This window comes from Kogia breviceps, chromosome 16 (assembly GCF_026419965.1).
Source record: "Kogia breviceps isolate mKogBre1 chromosome 16, mKogBre1 haplotype 1, whole genome shotgun sequence".
In the NCBI taxonomy this organism is placed as follows: Eukaryota; Metazoa; Chordata; class Mammalia; order Artiodactyla; family Physeteridae; genus Kogia; species Kogia breviceps.
The window spans coordinates 65340978-65360493 of NC_081325.1; the positions used below are offsets into that span (position 1 = coordinate 65340978).

At 42.7% G+C, this 19516-nt stretch overlaps 1 protein-coding gene across 2 annotated transcripts in view; it reads right to left on the minus strand.

Moving 5' to 3' along the window:
• Window positions 1-19516, minus strand: part of DZIP1 (DAZ interacting zinc finger protein 1) — a 54593-nt gene that overhangs the window by 12139 nt on the left and 22938 nt on the right. For both annotated transcript variants that reach the window (XM_059042313.2, XM_059042312.2), the window contains exons 11-15: window positions 13968-14108; window positions 13244-13292; window positions 11708-11764; window positions 9355-9411; window positions 4066-4125 (exon numbers count right to left, since the gene is read on the minus strand). In XM_059042313.2, coding sequence (XP_058898296.1) covers window positions 4066-4125; window positions 9355-9411; window positions 11708-11764; window positions 13244-13292; window positions 13968-14108 — 364 coding nt within the window. The remainder of the gene's footprint in view (window positions 1-4065; window positions 4126-9354; window positions 9412-11707; window positions 11765-13243; window positions 13293-13967; window positions 14109-19516) is intronic.

The following is a 19516-nucleotide window of genomic DNA, read 5'->3' on the forward strand; positions in this document are numbered from 1 at the left end:
TTAAGATGTTTTCTAAATACTAGTCAAGTCCAGTAGTAAAGAATATTTCTGTTCATTAATTAACAGTTTTGCTGAAGGCAAAATTGGTCAAATTACTATCTGTACATTAAATAGGAGGGGAAATCCTGCATGATGATGCTTTTCTATACTTTGCTTCGGTGGCTTGCTAAATCAAAATTATGAAATTTTATGTGATTCTATATGAATAAAAATCAGAAGTAATCTTAAACTTTATATTGTCAGCGTTCATGCTGTTGTTTTCCCACCAATGTTTTCCCACTATTCTGAAACCAGACATGCAAAAAAACCCACTTCTGTCCTAGGAACTGAATCCATCAGAATCTAGAGGGCTTAGCTGCAGCCACAGCTGTCACTGGCTTTGGCTGCTGGTTGGCCATCAAGTCTGCAACTGTTTGGGGCTAAAAGTAAAAGGACGTACCAGGAGAGAACCTGGAAGTCATGGAGCTACCACTGAAATAGATGCACCTCCCACCCCAGTTAGGCAAAGAAAATTCTTTGGCCAGCATCTCAGATATAAGGAATGACACAGAAGCACAGCTTGAAGAGAGGCTCTGGGACATGGGGCCACATGCAGGGGTCAAGTGCTGCCCAGATGGATGGGCCAGTCTAGAAGAGTTGCAAGGCCTTTGATGGCAGTAACTGAATTCATCTGCTGACTGCTCTGGGTTCACCCTCAACCCCTGAAGACAAGTTCATTTTGATGTCCAAGTTCCCCCAAATGGCGGCAGATTAAACATTTCCCTCTGTCCTCAAATTCCCTTTACATGTTTGTGCTCGCTTTGGAAAGCCATTTGTGAATAATTAGAAAACCCTTGATAGGAAGAAGTCTTACAAGGCTGGGGCTGGCCGACAGAAGCGAGAGAAAGAAGGTAGAGTGGATAGGAAAAAAATCATAATAAAGTTTTTATGTAAAGGTGAAATGAATTACTTGAAAGACAATCAGAGCTGAAGATTTTAAATAAAGCACGTATTGCTCACCAAGGTCAACAAGACACAATATTCTAGAGATCAGCATTTCCTCTAATTAAAAATTTTAAAGCATGCCCAAGCAGATGGCCAGACTAATGCACACGTGTGATCAGTTACATCAGATTTACGACACACCATTTATGGTAAGCAAATAATCGTAGCACAAAGCAAGTAGTAAAAAAACAAAACAAACAAACAAACGCACAAAAAGCAACATGAAGCAAAACACAACAGAATTTCTGAGTTGGAGGGGACGTGATCATCTAGTACTCAATCTCCTCATTACTCAGACGAGGACTCTAAAACCAGAGGTAAAGAGACTTCCCCAAAGGCCACCCAGCCAGTCCTGCAAAGGCTGAACCCGTTTGCCTTCCTCCATCTCTTTGTTCTTTGCATTAAACTACGGAAAACAGAAAACCTGGACTTTAGTTCCAGCACTGTCACTAATTAAACTTGACGACCTGGAGCAAGTTCCTAATCCCCCCGTATTTCAAGTTTCTGAAAAATAAAATAGCCCCTAAGGTCCCTCCTAGCCCTCACATTCTAATATCCTACAGAACAGCAAGATCAAGTCTGCCTCGACACAACTGTCAGAAAGTAAGGATGGAGGGTGTGGAGAAAAGGGAACCCTCTTGCACTGTTGGTGGGAATGTTCTCCACTCTGGAGAACAGTATGGAGGTTCCTAAAGAAACTAAAAATAGAATGAACATACAACCCAGCAATCCCACTACTGGGCATATACCCTGAGAAAACCGTAATTCAAAAAGAGTCATGTACCAAAATGTTCATTGCAGCTCTATTTACAACAGCCAGGACATGGAAGCAACCTAAGTGTCCATCAGCAGATGAATGGATAAAGAAGATGTGGCACATATATACAATGGAATATTACTCAGCCATAAAAAGAAACGAAACTGAGTTATTTGTACTGAGGTGGATGGACCTGGAGTCTGTCATACAGAGTGAAGTAAGTCAGAAAGAGAAAAACAAATACTGTATGCTAACACATATATATGGAATCTAAGAAAAAAAAATGTCATGAAGAGCCTAGGTGTAGGATGGGAATAAAACACAGACCTACTAGAGCATGGACTTGAGGATATGGGGAGGGGGAAGGGTAAGCCGGGACGAAGTGAGAGAGTGGCATGGACATATACACACTACCAAACGTAGGGTGGATACTAGTGGGAAGCAGCCACATAGCACAGGGAGATCAGCTCGGTGGTCTGTGACCACCTAGAGGGGTGGGATAGGGAGGGTGGGAGGGAGATGCAAGAGGGAGGAGATACGGGAACATATGTATATGTATAGCTGATTCACTTTGTTGTAAGGCAGAAACTAACACACCATTGTAAAGCAATTATACTCCAATAAAGATGTTAAAAAAATAAATACTGAACTATTAAAGTAAAAAAAAAAAAAGAAAAAAAGAAAGTAAGGATGAAGAAACAGCCTCATTTGAGTTACTTCTTGGTAAAAAGTTGTACTGTTTTTGCAAACCATTGCTAAGATTTATCTGCACAGGCTATTTGTCTGCAAATGTTAGTACAAGCTGAGGAATTTATTGATGGCAGTTAATCTGCTGCCAGCATGCTGGCTCCACGGAGGGACTAGAAAGATGTGGTCACTGATTTCGGTGACAGTGCGCTGGGACTTGGCTGTTCTCAGCGGTCCTCAGCACTTTCTCATCCCTCACCAGGGCTGGGTCTGAACACGTGGAGGGAGGCAAAGATTATTTTCTTTCCCAACCCAGCTCCCTAAATGTGGCAACAGCCGATGATGGTGTTTGCTGTCAACGATCCCTTACTCATGCCTTGCCTGGTCTAGGTAGAATTCTAAAAGAGACACAGGCAGAATATGCAGTGGGTGAAACCTGGAACCGAAAATGGGGATGATGGACAAATCAGGATGCCTCTTGGTAACCAGCTGACTCATTTTTAAATGAGTGTGAACTATATGACCTGTGATTCCAGTTTCCAAAGTTTGGACCCTATCTATGAACCTCCTGACACAATTTCATAGATTCTGCTGAGAATAAGGGATTTGCTGTTCCAGACATCAATAAATGATACTTATGTAGGAGAGAGAAAGCATGTTACATGCAAGTAAAATGAAAATACACATCATGTAGATGTTTTAGACATGCCTGATGTAGTCCCTTCTCAATCTGTAGCCTTGTACAGACAAACAAACAAACAAACTGGAAAAAGTCTAGAGAACACATAAGAAGTTATAACAAATATCAAGAATTTACATATTAGAACATATAATTTCACTTCTCTTCCTAACAAAAATGACAAAACCAGAGCCCATGTAAATATTAACAATTTGCTTTCTCCTCAAGAAGTGAAATATGGTAAAGCATTATTATTACTAAGGAGAAAATTATGATAAACTGATTCAAACATAATTGTTTTAGGATAAATCTAGCATTAGAAAATATTCTTAATGATGTAAATAAATATTCATAAGCTTCAAAGGTTAGTTGACAGAAAATAAGTTTTATTATTACTACCAAATAAAATGAAGAAGCAGTAATAATGTTAATTAGTTCCCCAAACTTGTAACAGCTCCCAAATTCTGCCATTAAGATATTCTGCATGTAAATATTCCACATTCGGAGCTTAGACATTATGCCTTCCTTGCTATTAAAAACAATTTTTGAAATGGGCACTTCACCCATTTATTTCATAGATTCAGGGCATGAGAAACAACTACTGTGATTACGAATATTTTTGTATAATCTGGCACACAACTGTGTCGACTTCTCATCTGATCAAAAAAATCTCTGCATTGACATAAAGGCTTAAAATTTTTTTTTCAAGTTCACTGACACAGGAAATTTCTTATTCATATGCTAAGAAACAGTAAAGCGGGGGAAAAATATAACAGCACATTAGGGGAATAGGATGACAGAATACTACATGTAGATTGAAAATGTAATCCAAACCTGAATGTCTTCCCTAATTTTGATACATTACGATAAAAACCACTGAATCATACTTCCAAGGCTTGGGTTTTAGCATCTAAATGTGACTGATGCAGATATAAACCCTGATCAAGCTCTTTGTTACCTTTTTCTTCCTCTGAAAGTTCTTCTATTGGTTCCAGTATGTGCGAAGAGAATGCCTGTTCTATTAATGAGGAAAAATAAGCATAGTACAAATAGGACGACAGCAAAGTAAAATTAGTTCCTTTCAAACAATTTTGAAAGATAGCGTTCCACAGTATTTTAACCATGCCTAAAATAGCACGAATTTACTGGGAAAAAAACATTAAGGCAGCCAGTTAAAGCTGGTCGCTTTTCCATAGTATCTTCCCTTGCTACGCATTTTCCGTTAACTCCACTCTCAGGAAATTACATTTTAAATAATAAAGTTAAAATTTATTGCTCATCAACTTAGTGCCAGACATGATTTTTTTTGAGGCACAAGAACACAACTGCAAAAGATCTTCACTTATCCCTAAGAATATTTTCCTTGTATCTTGACCAGGTGGCTAGATAGAAAATTACTGAAAATATTCAATTTCCAAAGATAAAAACATAAAAAATTCCCAGGGCCCTGGGATTCCCACTTCTTGCCAGCCCCAGGGTCTTCAAGTGGAAGGACCAGAATGGTAAAAGGGCAAGGAGAGGTATCCTGGGGTAAGCAGCAGGACTGAGACCCATTCTTAGCCACCTTCGTGTCCCCTAAACCACGTTTCAAGACCCAGTTCTGCTCCCAGAGAGTCACCAGGGTGAAGCTGAAGAGATGAGAAACAAAGATGGGCTTTTCCCAATCCCACCCCAGAACAGTGGCCTCTGGGTGACTTCCCAGGGAAATGTCACTGTGCCCACACAAGGAAACCCGCAGGCAGCACGGAGAAAGCAAACCCCATCCAATCAACAGAGGGAAAGCTCCTTCATGGAGAAGGTCAAGGTCAGGTTTCAGCTGAAGGTCTAACTAACCACAGCAGTCAGGCATTAGGCACAGAATGAAATGCAACCAGAAGTCTGACTTAGGAGGTGCCTGGGCCCCTCATCTTCAGCCTGGAGACTGACATGGGGCACATGCCCAGAGAGCTCGCCACCTGCTCCCCCAAAACGGGGGTCATTTCATCCTGCCACCAGACCCCAGGGTGGGCGAGTGGGGAGGGTAATAATAGCAACAATTCCTGTGTGCTCACCGGGCTGCCACAGATCTATGAGCTTTGCACGTATTACCTCAGATTTACTAGCTCCTACTTTGAAGGTCTGGCTTTTAATTTACTAAAGGGTGTTTCTGATACTCTATTTTAGGCATATACAAGTATACATATACACACACATATACATATAATAGGAATATACAAATAAATACGTATTATATTTAGGTGTTTAAAAATAGGCTCTTACAGCTCGTTCAGCAATCTGCTCAACAAATCTGACATTGACTGTATGGGAGAAATGCATTTCAAACTACTTTCATATGAACTTTTGGAACACAGCCTATTAGTAAATAGGAGTCCACTTTAATTTTGAAATGTAAATATGGCCCCGCAAAGGAGCATGTAATTCCATCCATGCAACACAACTGTTGAACATCAAAAAGGTGCTTTCATATTTGTTATTCAGCATCAAGACTTTAAAGTTATACAAATAAAGAAAAAAAATGTGTACCTATGTGTGGCAAGGGATGTTAACTAGACTTATTGCGGTGATCATTTTGCAACATATACAAAGGTCAAATCATTATACTGTACACCTGAAATTAATATGTTATATGTCAACTACACCTCAATAAAAAATTTAAAAATTTAAAAAATAAAGTTATACAGACTATCCTACTAGTTTGAACTGCTGAAAACAGGTTTTAGGAGGATTAAGCTAATCTCACTTTTAAAATGCACATGGGTTTATATTTTATTGTACTTTATGAAAATGACAAGAATAAAGTTATGAGGAAAAGTTTTACAAAATTTTACAAAATCATCATATGCATTTTATTATCATTATATTACAGGGAGAATCCTATGACTTATCTCTCTTGAGTCAGGATTAATTGTCAAAATCTGACACTTCCCGCAGCAATGCAGAGGGCGGAGGAGGGGCGGATTCCCGAGCCTGGGCTCCTATGATAACAGGCTGAGGAAGTGAGGTTGACCAGACCCCTGTTCCCAAAGCTGAATGATGTCCCAAATTGGGAGGGAAGGCCTGCTATTCTCATGCTTTATAAGCCACAGGTCCAGCCTCCAGTTCCTGCCCTGAGCTGAGATCTCCAGGGTGAGAGCTGAAACTCTTGGAGGCTTGAGTTTCCCCTCCGAACTTGCCAAAGGCCTCCAGAAAAATCCTTATGTCGGTCTCCCACCATTACCTCCAGAAGCAAACCACGCAGACCTTCACCAAGCGCTCTCTCCACTGGCTGACTCTGCTGGACTTCGTCACCCCTACCCTAGAAGCTAACGGTTAGCCAGTGCTTGCTCAGTGGCTTTTGATTCAAAGGCCTTGCTTCATTCTGTGCGTATTGCAGCCCACTGAAGTAGCCAAGAATCTTCTCCCCATTTGGCAGGTCAGGAAACCTAGGCCCCTACAGTTTCACGAGGCAATCGTGAAACCAGCCTGTCTGCTTCCAAACTCCAGGCTCTTGGCCACGAAGCCCCAGTGCTTCCCCACTGGTGCTGCTGGGTTTGTCTTCTGGAATTTTCTGAATGGCCCCACCGTCCACCCAGTACCTGAGCTCATCATGTTCTGAGGCTTCTCTCACCTTCGGCCCCCAATCACTTGCACAGCCTTTCCAGCAATCCCACGGAACAGCTGTTAAGTCCACTTCCTTCTGTTTCATCACCACAACCCGATTCCTAGGTGAGGAATCTCTTAGACTATTTCTAACACACCCAAGTGATCTCCCAGCTCGGGTTCTTTGAACGCATCGGTCAGGCTAAGCTTCCTGCAGCCCAGCTCGCCAATCCTGCCATGCTCAGCCTCAGAACATTCGGCAGCTACAAAATGCCACAAGGAGGACCCAACCAGCTTCAGCCCAGCACTCAGTGTTGCCGTGGACAACCTGAACCAGCCTGTCCCTCAAATCTCTTTCGCATACTCTATGCTCAGCCAAACAATTCGTCTGTACCAATAACTCACATCCAGTGCTTTCCCGCCACCTTTTGCTCCTACTTTTTGCTTTGTCTCAGCTGAAAGGCGTGTGCCCCACCCTGGGGCAACCCATGTCTTATGACGGACGGCCTCAATCCAGGAAAATTCCAAAGTGCCCATCCCAGCTCGAAAGCTCCTGGTCAGACCTGCTGAGGCCTCTGCTGCAGCTGCATCTGGGACCAACATCCCTTTAACGCCCCAACCCTGCTTCTCTCACAGGTGTTGTCTGAGAGCACTGCCCAAATAGCACCCGCAAGCCTCCAGCCCAGAGTCTGCATCTCGGGGAACCCAACCTCAGCCGGTGAGTAATCATGAGATTTTTTTCACGGTAAAGGACCTCATCAAGCCCTGAGACAGAACAAAAGGAAAGACAGAGAGGAAGTTGGGCTAGTTAATGCTGTGCGATACGTGACCAACCCTCCCCGTGCCCCTGCCCCCCAGCACCTGGGGAAGCTGCCACAGCTGGGGGTGGCCAGGAGGTGGCCGCCACCAAGCCTCCTCCTCTGCCCCTGCCCATTGAGACGCTCACAAATCAGCTTTGATCCCAGTCCAAGGGCTGCGGGCCTCGTGCCAGCTCTGGCTGGCATTTAAAAACGAGCATTTCAATCCCAACGGATGCCAGCAAGGGGGCATGGCTGATTCAGGCCAGGGTCCACACAGAACACAATGCTCTAGGACTGACAGATTTGTCAGGACCCTGGAACCAGCCCCAGAGAGCATTACATGCCTGCTGTATGCGTCCCTTTATCGGGTACCAAAAATATAAAACGAAGAAAATATGGCCCTCACGTAATGCCAGATAGGAGGCTAACAAGAACAAGGTGGGAAACAAAAGAAACTAAAACACGTGTTGAGGTACAAAAAAGAAGTAGCCGGCAATGCCTTATAAAAATCACCCCTACTACCGAACAGCACAGGGAATTCAATACTCTGTAATGAACCTATACGGGAACAGAATCTAAAAAAGAGTGGAAAAAAAATCAACCTTAAAAAAGGACGTGGGGCTTCCCTGGTGGCGCAGTGGTTGAGAGTCCGCCTGCCGATGCAGGGGACACGGGTTCGTGCCCCGGTCCGGGAAAAAAAAAAAAAAAAAAAAGGACGCAACACAGACTTTAGACCTGACATAAATAAAATGAATAGAGAATAATTGCCAGAGATAATTTTCTCATATATTCAATATTAAAGAAAGTTTCTATAGGTCAAACATACATTTTACCTCTGTTACTGGTTCAAAGGAACAAACCCTGCATGTTCTAAACACTTGTAAATAATAACATCCAATATGTGAAGAATTTATGCCTTACGTAGTAAAAACACATGCCAAAGGAAACCGATCCACCTGAAGTGATCTTAGGAAGAAAATAAGGGGCAATAAACACTTCATGAGTCAGTCAGTGAGTAAAAAGGATAATTACAAAAGGCCATGATATATGGACCAAAATATTTATGAAGACAAAAAAGTCCAACTCGACTGACCATGGATTTAAGTCCTAACTAACAGGCTAAAAAGAAAAGTGGAATGAAATAATCATTCGATTCCAGAAGCATTTGTAGGTCAGAGAGGAAAAAGGTGGTCCCCCTCCCATCTTAATTCATTTAATATACAGCAGACCTTAGGAAAACAATATATTAAAAAGATACTATAAAAACTGTTAGCACCTTAGCTGCATAAAAATAAAACATGTCTATAAATATTCACCCTGCCTACTGGATCATGTTAATAACAATTATCAGTCTGTGGCCTGGTCCAAGAACTGGATCCTGGCACCAGTTTCATGCACTGGTTCCTACTTTTTTCTTTTGGTTTCCATCACATGTCTTTTCTAGCTTTTTTCCAACCAATCACTGAAACTGTTTGTTTAAAAAAGGTGACTTGCTGCCACATTGAAAGTTATCAAAACAGTCACATATGCCCTGTGGCATGTGCTGGTTGGCTGGTCTAGTAGAAAGCCATCCTCTTACCCAATACCTATTACTTTCCCCCAAATATCATAAATGATCCAAGTACCACCCAGAGTTAAAATCTGTACCTGTGAGCCCAGCAATAGATACATTTTATACTTTATGACTGGTGGGTATGATCAGTTCACAGTCACATTACATAGGAAGACTGCAGTTTTATTAACTGTTTTGCATTCACCAAAATGTTTTGTCTGCATAATTACCCCACACAGAAGCACTTTCAGTTAATAAGTTACCTAACTCAGGGTGGAAACTGTACATAAAACGCTGAGGCTTTGCTGAAACTTACCATGTGCCATTGTTAGACTTGACTTAGCATCCAAAGTCTGTAGGGCTGGGGCATTCACTGAAAAAGCATAAAAAGAAAAAGCTCACAGTGTTCTGTAATTATAGCGTCAGCACCTGAACACGATGATAACCAAATATTCGTCAAATTAGTCAAGATATATACAGACGATGAGGGACAAAAGACAAAGATATTACCAACTAACCTAAACCAATTTCTAAATAACAGCCTACTGAAATACAATTCACCCTCTTAAAATATACAATTCAGTGGTTTTAACATAGTCGAAGAGGCAAACTATTATATATAGGATGGATAAACAACAAGGTCATACTGTATAGCACAGGGAACTAACTATATCCAATACCCTGTGATAATCCATAATGGAAAAGAATATGAAAAAGAATATTTATGTATAACTGAGTAACTTTGCTGTACAGCAGAAATTAAACACAACATTGTAAGTCAACTATACTTCAATTAAATTTAAAAAATACAGTCACAGAGTTGTACAACTGTAACCACTATCTAATTCTTGAACATTTTCACCACATGTACACCTCCCCAAAATACCCGCATCTATTAGCCCCATCTCTCCCTCCCTCCAGCCCCTGGCAACCACTGATCTACTTTCTGTCTCTATGGATTTGCCTATTCTGGTCCTTTCATATAAATGGAATCATACAATTAAATACATGGTCCCCTGTAATCGGCTTCTTTAACTTAGCATCATGTTTTCAAGGTTCATCCATGTTGTAGCATGTGTCAGCATCAGCATGTATTTTTATGGCCAAATAATGTTCCATTGTATGGACAGATAACATTTTATTTATCTTTTCATTAGTTGATGGACATTTGGATTGTTTCCACTTTTTAGCTATTATGAATAATGCTGCTATGCATATTCATGTACAATAAACCAATTAAAAAAACTACCCCAATCACTGGGCTGGGAGACACCATGAAGGCATTAATTCAGCCACAGCCTTCCGAGAGGAGTATACCTGATTCAAGTAAGACTGAACACCATGTACTTCAAAATATCTCAGAAAATTAGATTCTACAGCCTCTCTTCCAATATTTGACAATACCTATCTGAGGTTCCTCTCTCAACTATTTATTTATAGTTTACTGACTCTTTCTCTAGCTTATCAGAATAGATCTTTAATTCTATTCCTATTCTAAAAAATACTGGCCACAAACTTCAGCTACCCTATAGGCATACAATTTTGTCTTTACAATGGCTAGTGTGAAACTGTTCAACTCCTAACTATGGGTAAACTGCTAACGATTCTGGAAATATGGCCTTCAAACCCATTTACAACTTGCTAATCTAGATCCAGGTTTGGTAAACTACAGCCTGTGGGACATACCAGCCCCTACCTGTTTTTGTAAATAAAGTTTTATTGGAACACATTATTGTTCCAATATTGTGCTAAGTACAATTAAAATATAAACAATAATAATTGAGTGTCTTTTAAATTTCCATACTTCTCTTGAAATGCTTCTGTTCTCCCCTCAGCTCTACTCCTGGCACTTAAACTACCCTCTCTTCCTGAGCACCTCTCAACCTCTTCAGCTTCCAGAAGCAACATCAAGAGGCCTCCAGAAGCAGCTGAGCACTTAAAACAATTAGCCCTTTCCAGTCGATTGTGCCAAATTCCCAAACATGCTCATCAATGTCCTTTCATCATCACAAGTCCTGGGCCCATATGAATGGTTGTTCAGTGCCCGGCCTTGGTGCAGGCCCTCTCCCCCATTATTCAGATCCTGTACACATGCTTTCTTGAATGGAAACAAAAATATTTCAACTATTTATTATTAAGAAAACAATCTGTCCATTTTGAACTGTATGGATTATGTCTTTTTGGATTCTGGCCTAATCCTGACAGCTCCGAAAGACAGCTGTGCTGAGCTGACTTCAAGTGAGTGACTGGTGGAACCATTGCATCAAACCCTGCAGCACTGGGTCTCAGTGATGCCAAAATGTGGCGGCCACCACACACAGTCATGTGGTCACAGTGTATGACCTTGGGAAATCCAAGAGTACAAACTGCAGCGATGCCAAAGAACTTTTAGTTGTTCCTTTATTAGGCGAATAAGGTAACAGGTAAGGTAATAAGGTAGTAGTAAGGTAATAGGTATGGCTAACCCAGATCACCACAAAATCACACGGATAGTTACAATACTGGGTTTTAGAACTAGGTCAAATCTGGGAACCAAAATAGATCATTATATAATCTCCAAACACACTGATGTTCAAAGAAATGTCTCTAAAAATAGTAAGTAGAAGTTAGGTATGGGTTTAGCACTTTAAAAAAATCTTTAGAACCCTGAGCCTATTATAGAAACTTACTAGGTACAGTTGGGGTAGTTGGCTTAGATTCAAAAGTTTGCCAGGTTAAAGGATTCCCTGAAATAACAAAAAAAAGTAAATTAATAACAAAAATCACAAGCTATGGGTTGTATTTTGCTAGTGCATATCCTAATATTCCCCCCCCTAAAAAACAATGAAATTTACCAACATACAGCGACTCACCCAAAAAAGATGTCTAACATACATCTTTTAAAGCTAACTTTTTTCTAAAATTATTTTTCAAATGTGTATGCTAAGTAATTATACAGTTATTCTTCACTACCTGAACTCTTACTATTCCAAGAGAAGTTATAGGGAACCACCACCCTTCCCAAACCTTTATCTCAAAACGAGGGAAACAAGTGTGTAGGTCAATGTACAGGCATACCTCATTTTATTGCACTTATATTGTATTTCGAAGATGCTGCATTTTTTTACCAATTGAAGGTTTGTGGCAACCCTGCATTGTCAGATGATGGTTCGCATTTTTAGCAATACAGTATTTTAAAATTAAGGTATGTTATTTTTTTAGACATAATGCTATTGTACACTTAATAGACTACAGTATAGCATAAACATAACTTTTATTATGCACTGGGAAACCAAAAAGATTTGTGTGGCTCACTTTATCGTGATTATTGGCTTCATTGCAGTGGTCTGGACCTGAACCTGCAGTATTTCCGAGATATGCCCCTATCTCCCATGGCCCCCAGAAACAGGGAGGAAACCCAGCTCGCAACACCCATTATCAATCCCCAGTTGGCGTCCCTCAAGTAAACAAAGATGCCTTAATAACCTGAGATGTACAGGAGCCAAGACTGGGATCACTCGGAAGAAAACCAGGCAAAAGGCAAGCTTTACGCTGTACTGGGAGACCCTGCACTTCTGGCTCCCAGCCCCCCCTTCTAGACTAGTTCTTGAATGATACGGAGATGGACGGCTATCACTGCTACCATCGGTAGGTTGTATATCCCCCGACTATACTTAGAACAAAGCCTTAACCCCAGCCTACCACAGTGCAGAATCATGCGGCAAGCCTCTATAGCACTTGAGGATAATTAAGAGTTTAATATTAATAACGATAGCCAACACTCATGAGTGTTTAACAGGTACTCTTTACACATGTTCTCCCATTTCATCCTTGTAACAAGCCTATGATGTAATCACTACTAATAATCCAGCTTTAGAGCTGAGGAAAGCAGGGCAGAGGCTCACAAAGCTACATAGTGCCAGAGATGAAGCCCGTCTGCCCCCAGACTCTGTACTTTTAATCATAAGGCATCTTATTACACATCCATCCAGAGGTACAGTTACTAAGCATGTATTATGTGCATAACAATATTCTGATAAAAAGGATACGAGACCGTTCTATGACAGTTTAGGTATTTAAAATTCTTCAGCTCTCTGGGCCATGGTTAGCGCAACTTAGCACATCTTAGCTCTCATGAACCATCACGGCCCAACATTCTTCTGAAGTCCAGCACATGGTTAGGGAGGCCCGTCTTGCCCCCAGCGCTGGGATCCTGGTCCACTTACCTCTGGGTTCACTGACACTGTTTAATGGTTTACTGGTAAACTCTTTAATCTGCAAAGAAGAACAGTCTTTCAGTGATCCATGTTTGAACTAGACAGGGACATACTGGATAATGGACAGATACCGTACTCCGTAAATGAACCTTTTCACTAAATCCTCCAAAGACACAGGACGTGGGGACTTTAATGACATGGAGGCAAACGTGTTATCAAAGCAGCATTTGGATTCAGCTGCTTCTTTTGGGAAGGAATTACCAAAAGAAATTTTAGCTACCTTCACATTTATGCTGAATTCTAATTGAGTAAATCTGATTGTTCTACGGTATTTTTAAATACCTTTAAAAATTATTTTATTTACTTATACAAACAACCACAGGGAAAAAAATATTCTATCTTCTTTATCTTATCCAACTTACAAGTGTTCTAAAATAAAAACACACGTTCTTAGATAAACTGCACTGTTTGCATAAAAACGGTGCCAATGGGCTTCGCTGGTGGCGCAGTGGTTGAGAGTCTGCCTGCCGATGCAGGGGACGCGGGGTCGTGCCCCGGTCCGGGAGGATCCTGCGTGCCACGGAGCGGCTGGGCCCGTGAGCCATGGCCGCTGAGCCTGTGCGTCCAGAGCCTGTGCTCCGCAACGGGAGAGAGTGAGAGGCCCGCGTACCGCAAAAACAAAACCAAAAACAAAACAAACAAAAAACCCGTGCCAATGTATACTCCAAAATACCTGTTGTCTCTGAGTGATGATCAGCTCATTCTGGTCCTGGAGCCTCTGCCCTAGCTCTTCTATCCTTTTCTTGTAGAACACATTACTTGCATTTAGATCATCTATCATTGAGGTTCGAAGTTTCTCTATATGTGACAGGAGCTGGAAAAACCAATGAAGAAAGGCATTCAGCTGCAGACTGCATGTAAATTTCTTCTTTCGGCAGACATGCCGTACCTTCTTGCTGGCCTATGTTATCTACCCGCTGAATAACTCTCTGATCACTGTGTCTGAAGGCCCTGGCTATACAAGGGGCTTCATCTCTGTTCCCAGGGAGCTCGTGGCCCAAGAAAACCAACACTGATGATGTGAACAGCGGAGGGAACCTGAGCCGTTACATGAAATCACACAGGGACCAAGGATAAGGATCAAGGCTTCTCCCTCAGAGCAGCTCCAACCCCACACAGTACTGTTCTCACACATCCACCTGCACCATGCCAGCTGGAAAGTGCACTCCCTGGGCCAGCGAGCCCACCTGAATTATTTTATACGCCCAGCAATTAGCATGGTCTCTGGCTCTTAGCAGGTTCTCAATAACTATTTGCTGAGAAATGGGAGGTGGAGGGGGTTGGGGGTAGAGGAAAAGAGGAAGGGAGGGAGGGAAGGGGAGGGAGGAGGGAGGGAGAGGGAGGGGAGGGGAGGGAGGGAGGAGGGAGGAAGGGAGGGAGGGAGGAAGGGAGGGGGAGGGAGGGAGGGAGGGAACAGAAGGAAGAGAAGCAGAGAACAGACAGATCCAAAGATGCACAGATTCCTCTTTTGAGACTTAACCTCAGGGAAGATCAAATACTGGACAAGAATTCAAGAAGTATTTGTTTTCAATAATTTAAGGAAACATTCTTAAAACGACTTCGGAAGTTGCTTAAACAGAAGAGAAAAAACCCTTGGTAAATGGCACTAAGGACATTCCAAGCCTACGGCCTGGAAACAGAGACAGGGATGTGCAGGTCAAATAAAGGGGGGTACCTGTGTCTGAGAGGAGCACAGAGGGTGCCTGGAGCAGCATTTCCTAACCGGCGAGGCTTTTTTTTAATAGACACTCAACACGGGTAGAGGCTGCATTAAGCATTTCACCTTGTTGAATCCACACCACAGCCTCATGGATCCAAGTTTTGACCTCGTTGTTCAGATGGGGAAACTCAAGTCTAGAGAGGTAAGTAGCTGACCCAGACGCAGACGACTTGAGCAGGAAGAGCTCAGACTTGAACTTTCCTGTCTTCAAAGTCAATGCTTTCAAACTCTGTCTATGCCATGAAACGTATTAATGAATCGTACTTGCGGGCTTCCCTGGTGGCGCAGTGGTTGAGAATCCACCTGCCAATGCAGGGGACACGGGTTGGAGCCCTGGTCCGGGAAGATCCCACAGGCCGTGGAGCAACTAAGCCCGTGCGCCACAACTACTGAGCTTGTGCTCTAGAGCCCGCGAGCCACAACTGCTGAAGCCCGTGCACCTAGAGCCCGTGCTCCACAACAAGAGAAGCCACCACAGTGAGAAGCCCAGGCACTGCAGTGAAGAGTAGCCCCTGCTCACCGCAACTAGAGAAAGCCCGCGCACAGCAATGAAGACCCAAAGCAGCCAAAAATAAATAAAAATAAATTAAATTTAAAAAAAAAAAGAGAGAAAGAAAGAAATGGCCAAATCAAAAAGTAACGAAAATGTACCTATCAGAATGGCCAAAATCCAGAGCTTGCCAGTATCAAATGCTGACGAGGATGTGGAGCAGTAAGAACTCTCATCCACTGCTGGTGGGAATGCAAAACGGTACAGCCATTTGGAAGGCAGTTTGGCAGCTTCTTACAAAACTAAACATACTTTTACCAAACGATCCAGCAACTGTACTCCTTGGCATTTACCCAAAGGAGCCAAAAACCTATGTCCACATAAAAACTGCACACGGATGTTTATTCATAATTGCCAAAACCTGGAAGCCACCAAGGTGTCCTTCAGCAGGTGAAGAGATAAATAAGCTGTGGTCCATACAAACAATGGAATGTTATTCAACATTATAAAGAAATGAGCTACCAAACCATGAAAAGACTTGGAGGAACCTTAAATGCATACTGTTGAGTGAAAGAAGCCAATCTGAAAAGGCTACATCCTCGATGATTCCAACTATATGACATTCTGAAAAAGGCAAAATTATGGAGACAGTAGAAAGAATCAGGGGTTGAGGGGAGGGAGGGAGGAACAGGTAGAGCACAGAGGACTCTTAGGTCAGTGCAAGTATGCTGTATGAGACCATAATGATGGCTGCATGTCACTATACGTTTGTCAAACTCCATAGAATGTACAACTCAAGAGGGAACCCTAATGTAAACTGTGGACTTTGGGGGATAATGACATGCCAGTGTAGGTTCATCAGTTGGAACCAATGTACCACTCTGGTGCAGGATGTTGATAATGGCGAAGGCTGTGCATACGGGGCGGGCAGGGGGTATTTGGGAACGCTGTGTATTTTCTCCTCAGCGTTGCTGTGAACGTAAAATTACTCTAAAAAGAATCCATTTACCTTGAACAGAGAAACAATAAAAGAACAACAAAACGTTAACGCTCTCAATCCATCCACTGCAGGGTCTTCCCTCCGAAGCGCTCTGTGCTCACATGAGGCTGGACAAACAATAGGGTGAACCAAGTTAAAAGGGTTTCCTGAGTAAGGACTAAAAGGAACCCTACATATCCCAGTGGATGCTAAGACTCTCTCCCCAGGAGGACACTGTCAGGAACCTTCCCCACATTTTTACAGACCACCGGAAGAGTACCCCCCAAAGCAGTTTGGGCAATCTGGAGTTGGAAAACAGAAGGAAAAGCCAATAAAAATGTACAGGGCTCTGGGTGGAGGCTGAGACTCAACAGTATGGGGCCCAGGCAGCAAGGGTACGTAAGAAAAACTAAGGGATGGCATCATTTTGATACTTGAATGGAGAACTGACCAGAAAATGTGATAGTCTGAGAAAGAGCTAGCCAGAAATTATTTCAAAAGGCTTGTGGCCCTGGAGCTCATTTCTTGTGACCTTCTACCATTTCAAGTTTTACACTTTTTCTCTACCAGCCACATTACCCCCTCCTCCTCTCCTTTCACTGCATGACCATTCTACAACCTCCCAAGCTCTAAGAGTCTTCTGTTGGGTGGAAAAGGGCATGCCACCATTTATCTGTGGTTCCCTTTGAACTCCTACCAATGTTATTTAAAAACAAAACCAAAAAAAGACTGCCAAGAATCTAGGTAAAGCAATAAAAAGTTGGCAAACGCAACTTCCCTTAAACAGAGAAATACAATATGTTCATTGTAGGAACAGGAGGTACCAATCATGTGGAATAATTAATAGTTTGGTCTCAGTCACAGATTACTAAACCTTATTGAATCTGCCTCTCTGTGAGGGTTTAAGAGAAATGAAGGAAGAAGCAAGCAGCTTCTGAACAAGCAAAGCCAACAGACAAGGGAGCAGCGTAGCCTGGCGGTGGCAAAAAAAAACACTCCACGCTCCCAGCACGTGAGGTGAGGTGCCTCACTCAGAGGCAGGTCGGGTCTCTCCTTCCTGCAAACCACTGGCAGTCGGTCTTCCTCTCTAGCACCACCCACAGTGGCCAAGTGTAAACCTCTACAACTTATACTGTACACTGTATTCCAGCCAGAAGGCGACTTAAATTCCCACAGTTGCCTGGAACACAAGAGGCTTAAAGGAACGAGTTCTAAAATCACCCCCTATTAATAAGGAAGCCTGAATTCTGTCCCTAAACCCCAATGCTCTAAGAATACCCTGAAGAAAAAAAATAGAACTTCAAATTGTAAGAGCCGTGGTTCAAACCAAGGATCCAAAACACAATCGTCTGGGGTTTGGTGGTGTTCTTATCGTGGTTGTTTGCAAACTCTGCATGTCCCAGACTTACCTACTGAATCAGACCTTCAGCGGGTAGAGCTGGACACCTGTATTTTGGAAGAGGCTCAGGTCGTTCTGAAGGATGCCCCTGGTTGGGAACTACTGCCTTAGAGCATCTCGAAGGAAAGATTCAACATTCTTACAGGAAAGCAACTCCACTAAGTTGTCACTGGCTGTTCCTCTCCTCACCTGGCTAAGTGCCTAAAGCATGAAAGGTGAGCAAGGCAGCAAGGCAGACAAGCAGGCCCTGAGGTTAAGAGGACCTGGTTCAAATATCACGTCACACCGACACACAGCTCTTTCCACCCTGTTCTTCTGAACTGTACAGTCAGCATCTCCCCATCCACACAAAAAGAGGCGGTGTGATCCCCTTGTTGGCCACCTATCGACCTTCTGCATTCATCCAGCAAATATTTAATAAGCACCAACCACATTTTAGACACATTAACGGATGCTGAGAATACAACAGAGGAGTAAACAGAGCCCTTGCCTCACAGGGCTAGTGATCTGGTTGGAGAGACAGACAATAAACAAGTAAACAAACTATTTAAAACCGTGTTGAGAGCTACTCTTGTGAAGCGATGAGAATAATAACAGGAGGGGACCACCTTCCCGGATGGAGTGGTCTTGCGGTGACCTCAGGTCTCTTGAAGGAGGAGAATGAAGGCTGGAGAGATGCTCTCCTACTGGCCTTGAAGAAGTCGCAGCCAGCCGGTGAACTGAGGAGCTGAGGGTCTCACTCCCATGGCTAACCGTAAAGAACTGCACATCGCCAATCATCTGAACGGGCTTGGGAGGGGCCCCAGGGCCCCAGATGAGACCACAGCTCAGCTGACTCCTTGAATGCAGCTTGTGAGACCCCGAGCAGACAACCCAGCCAAGCCGTGCCTGGACTCCTATCCCACGGAAACTGTGAGATAATAAATCTGTGGTAATTTGCTACACAGCAGAGAAAACCAAATCAGAGGGGAAGGAGACCGCCACATAAAGAACAAGTGGAAACAGCATGGAGGTTCCTTAAACAACTAAAAATAGAATTACCATATGATCCAGCAATCCCACTACTGGGCATATACCCTGAGAAAACCATAATTCAAAAAGAGTCATGTACCACAATGTTCACCGCAGCACTATTTACAATAGCCAGGACATGGAAGCAACCTAAATGTCCATCAACAGATGAATGGATAAAGAAGATGCGGCACATATATATATACAATGGAATATTACTCAGCCATAAAAAGGAACGAAATTGGGTCATTTGTTGAGATGTGGATGGACCTAGAGACTGTCATACAGATTGAAGTAAGTCAGAAAGAGAAAAACAAATATCATATATTAACGCATACGTGTGGAATCTAGAAAAATGGTACAGATGAACTGGTTTGCAGGGCAAAAATTGAGACACAGATGTAGAGAATAAACGTATGGACACCAAGGGGGGAAAAGCGGCGGGGGTTGGGGGTGGTGGTGTGATGAAATGGGCAATTGGGATTGACATGTATACACTGATGTGTATAAAATTGATGACTAGTAAGAATCTGCTGTATAAAAAAAAATTAAATTAAATTAAAAAAAAAAAAAGTGGAAGTACCTCCCAGCAGTGAAAACCACGTGTAAAAGGAGAAAAAGGC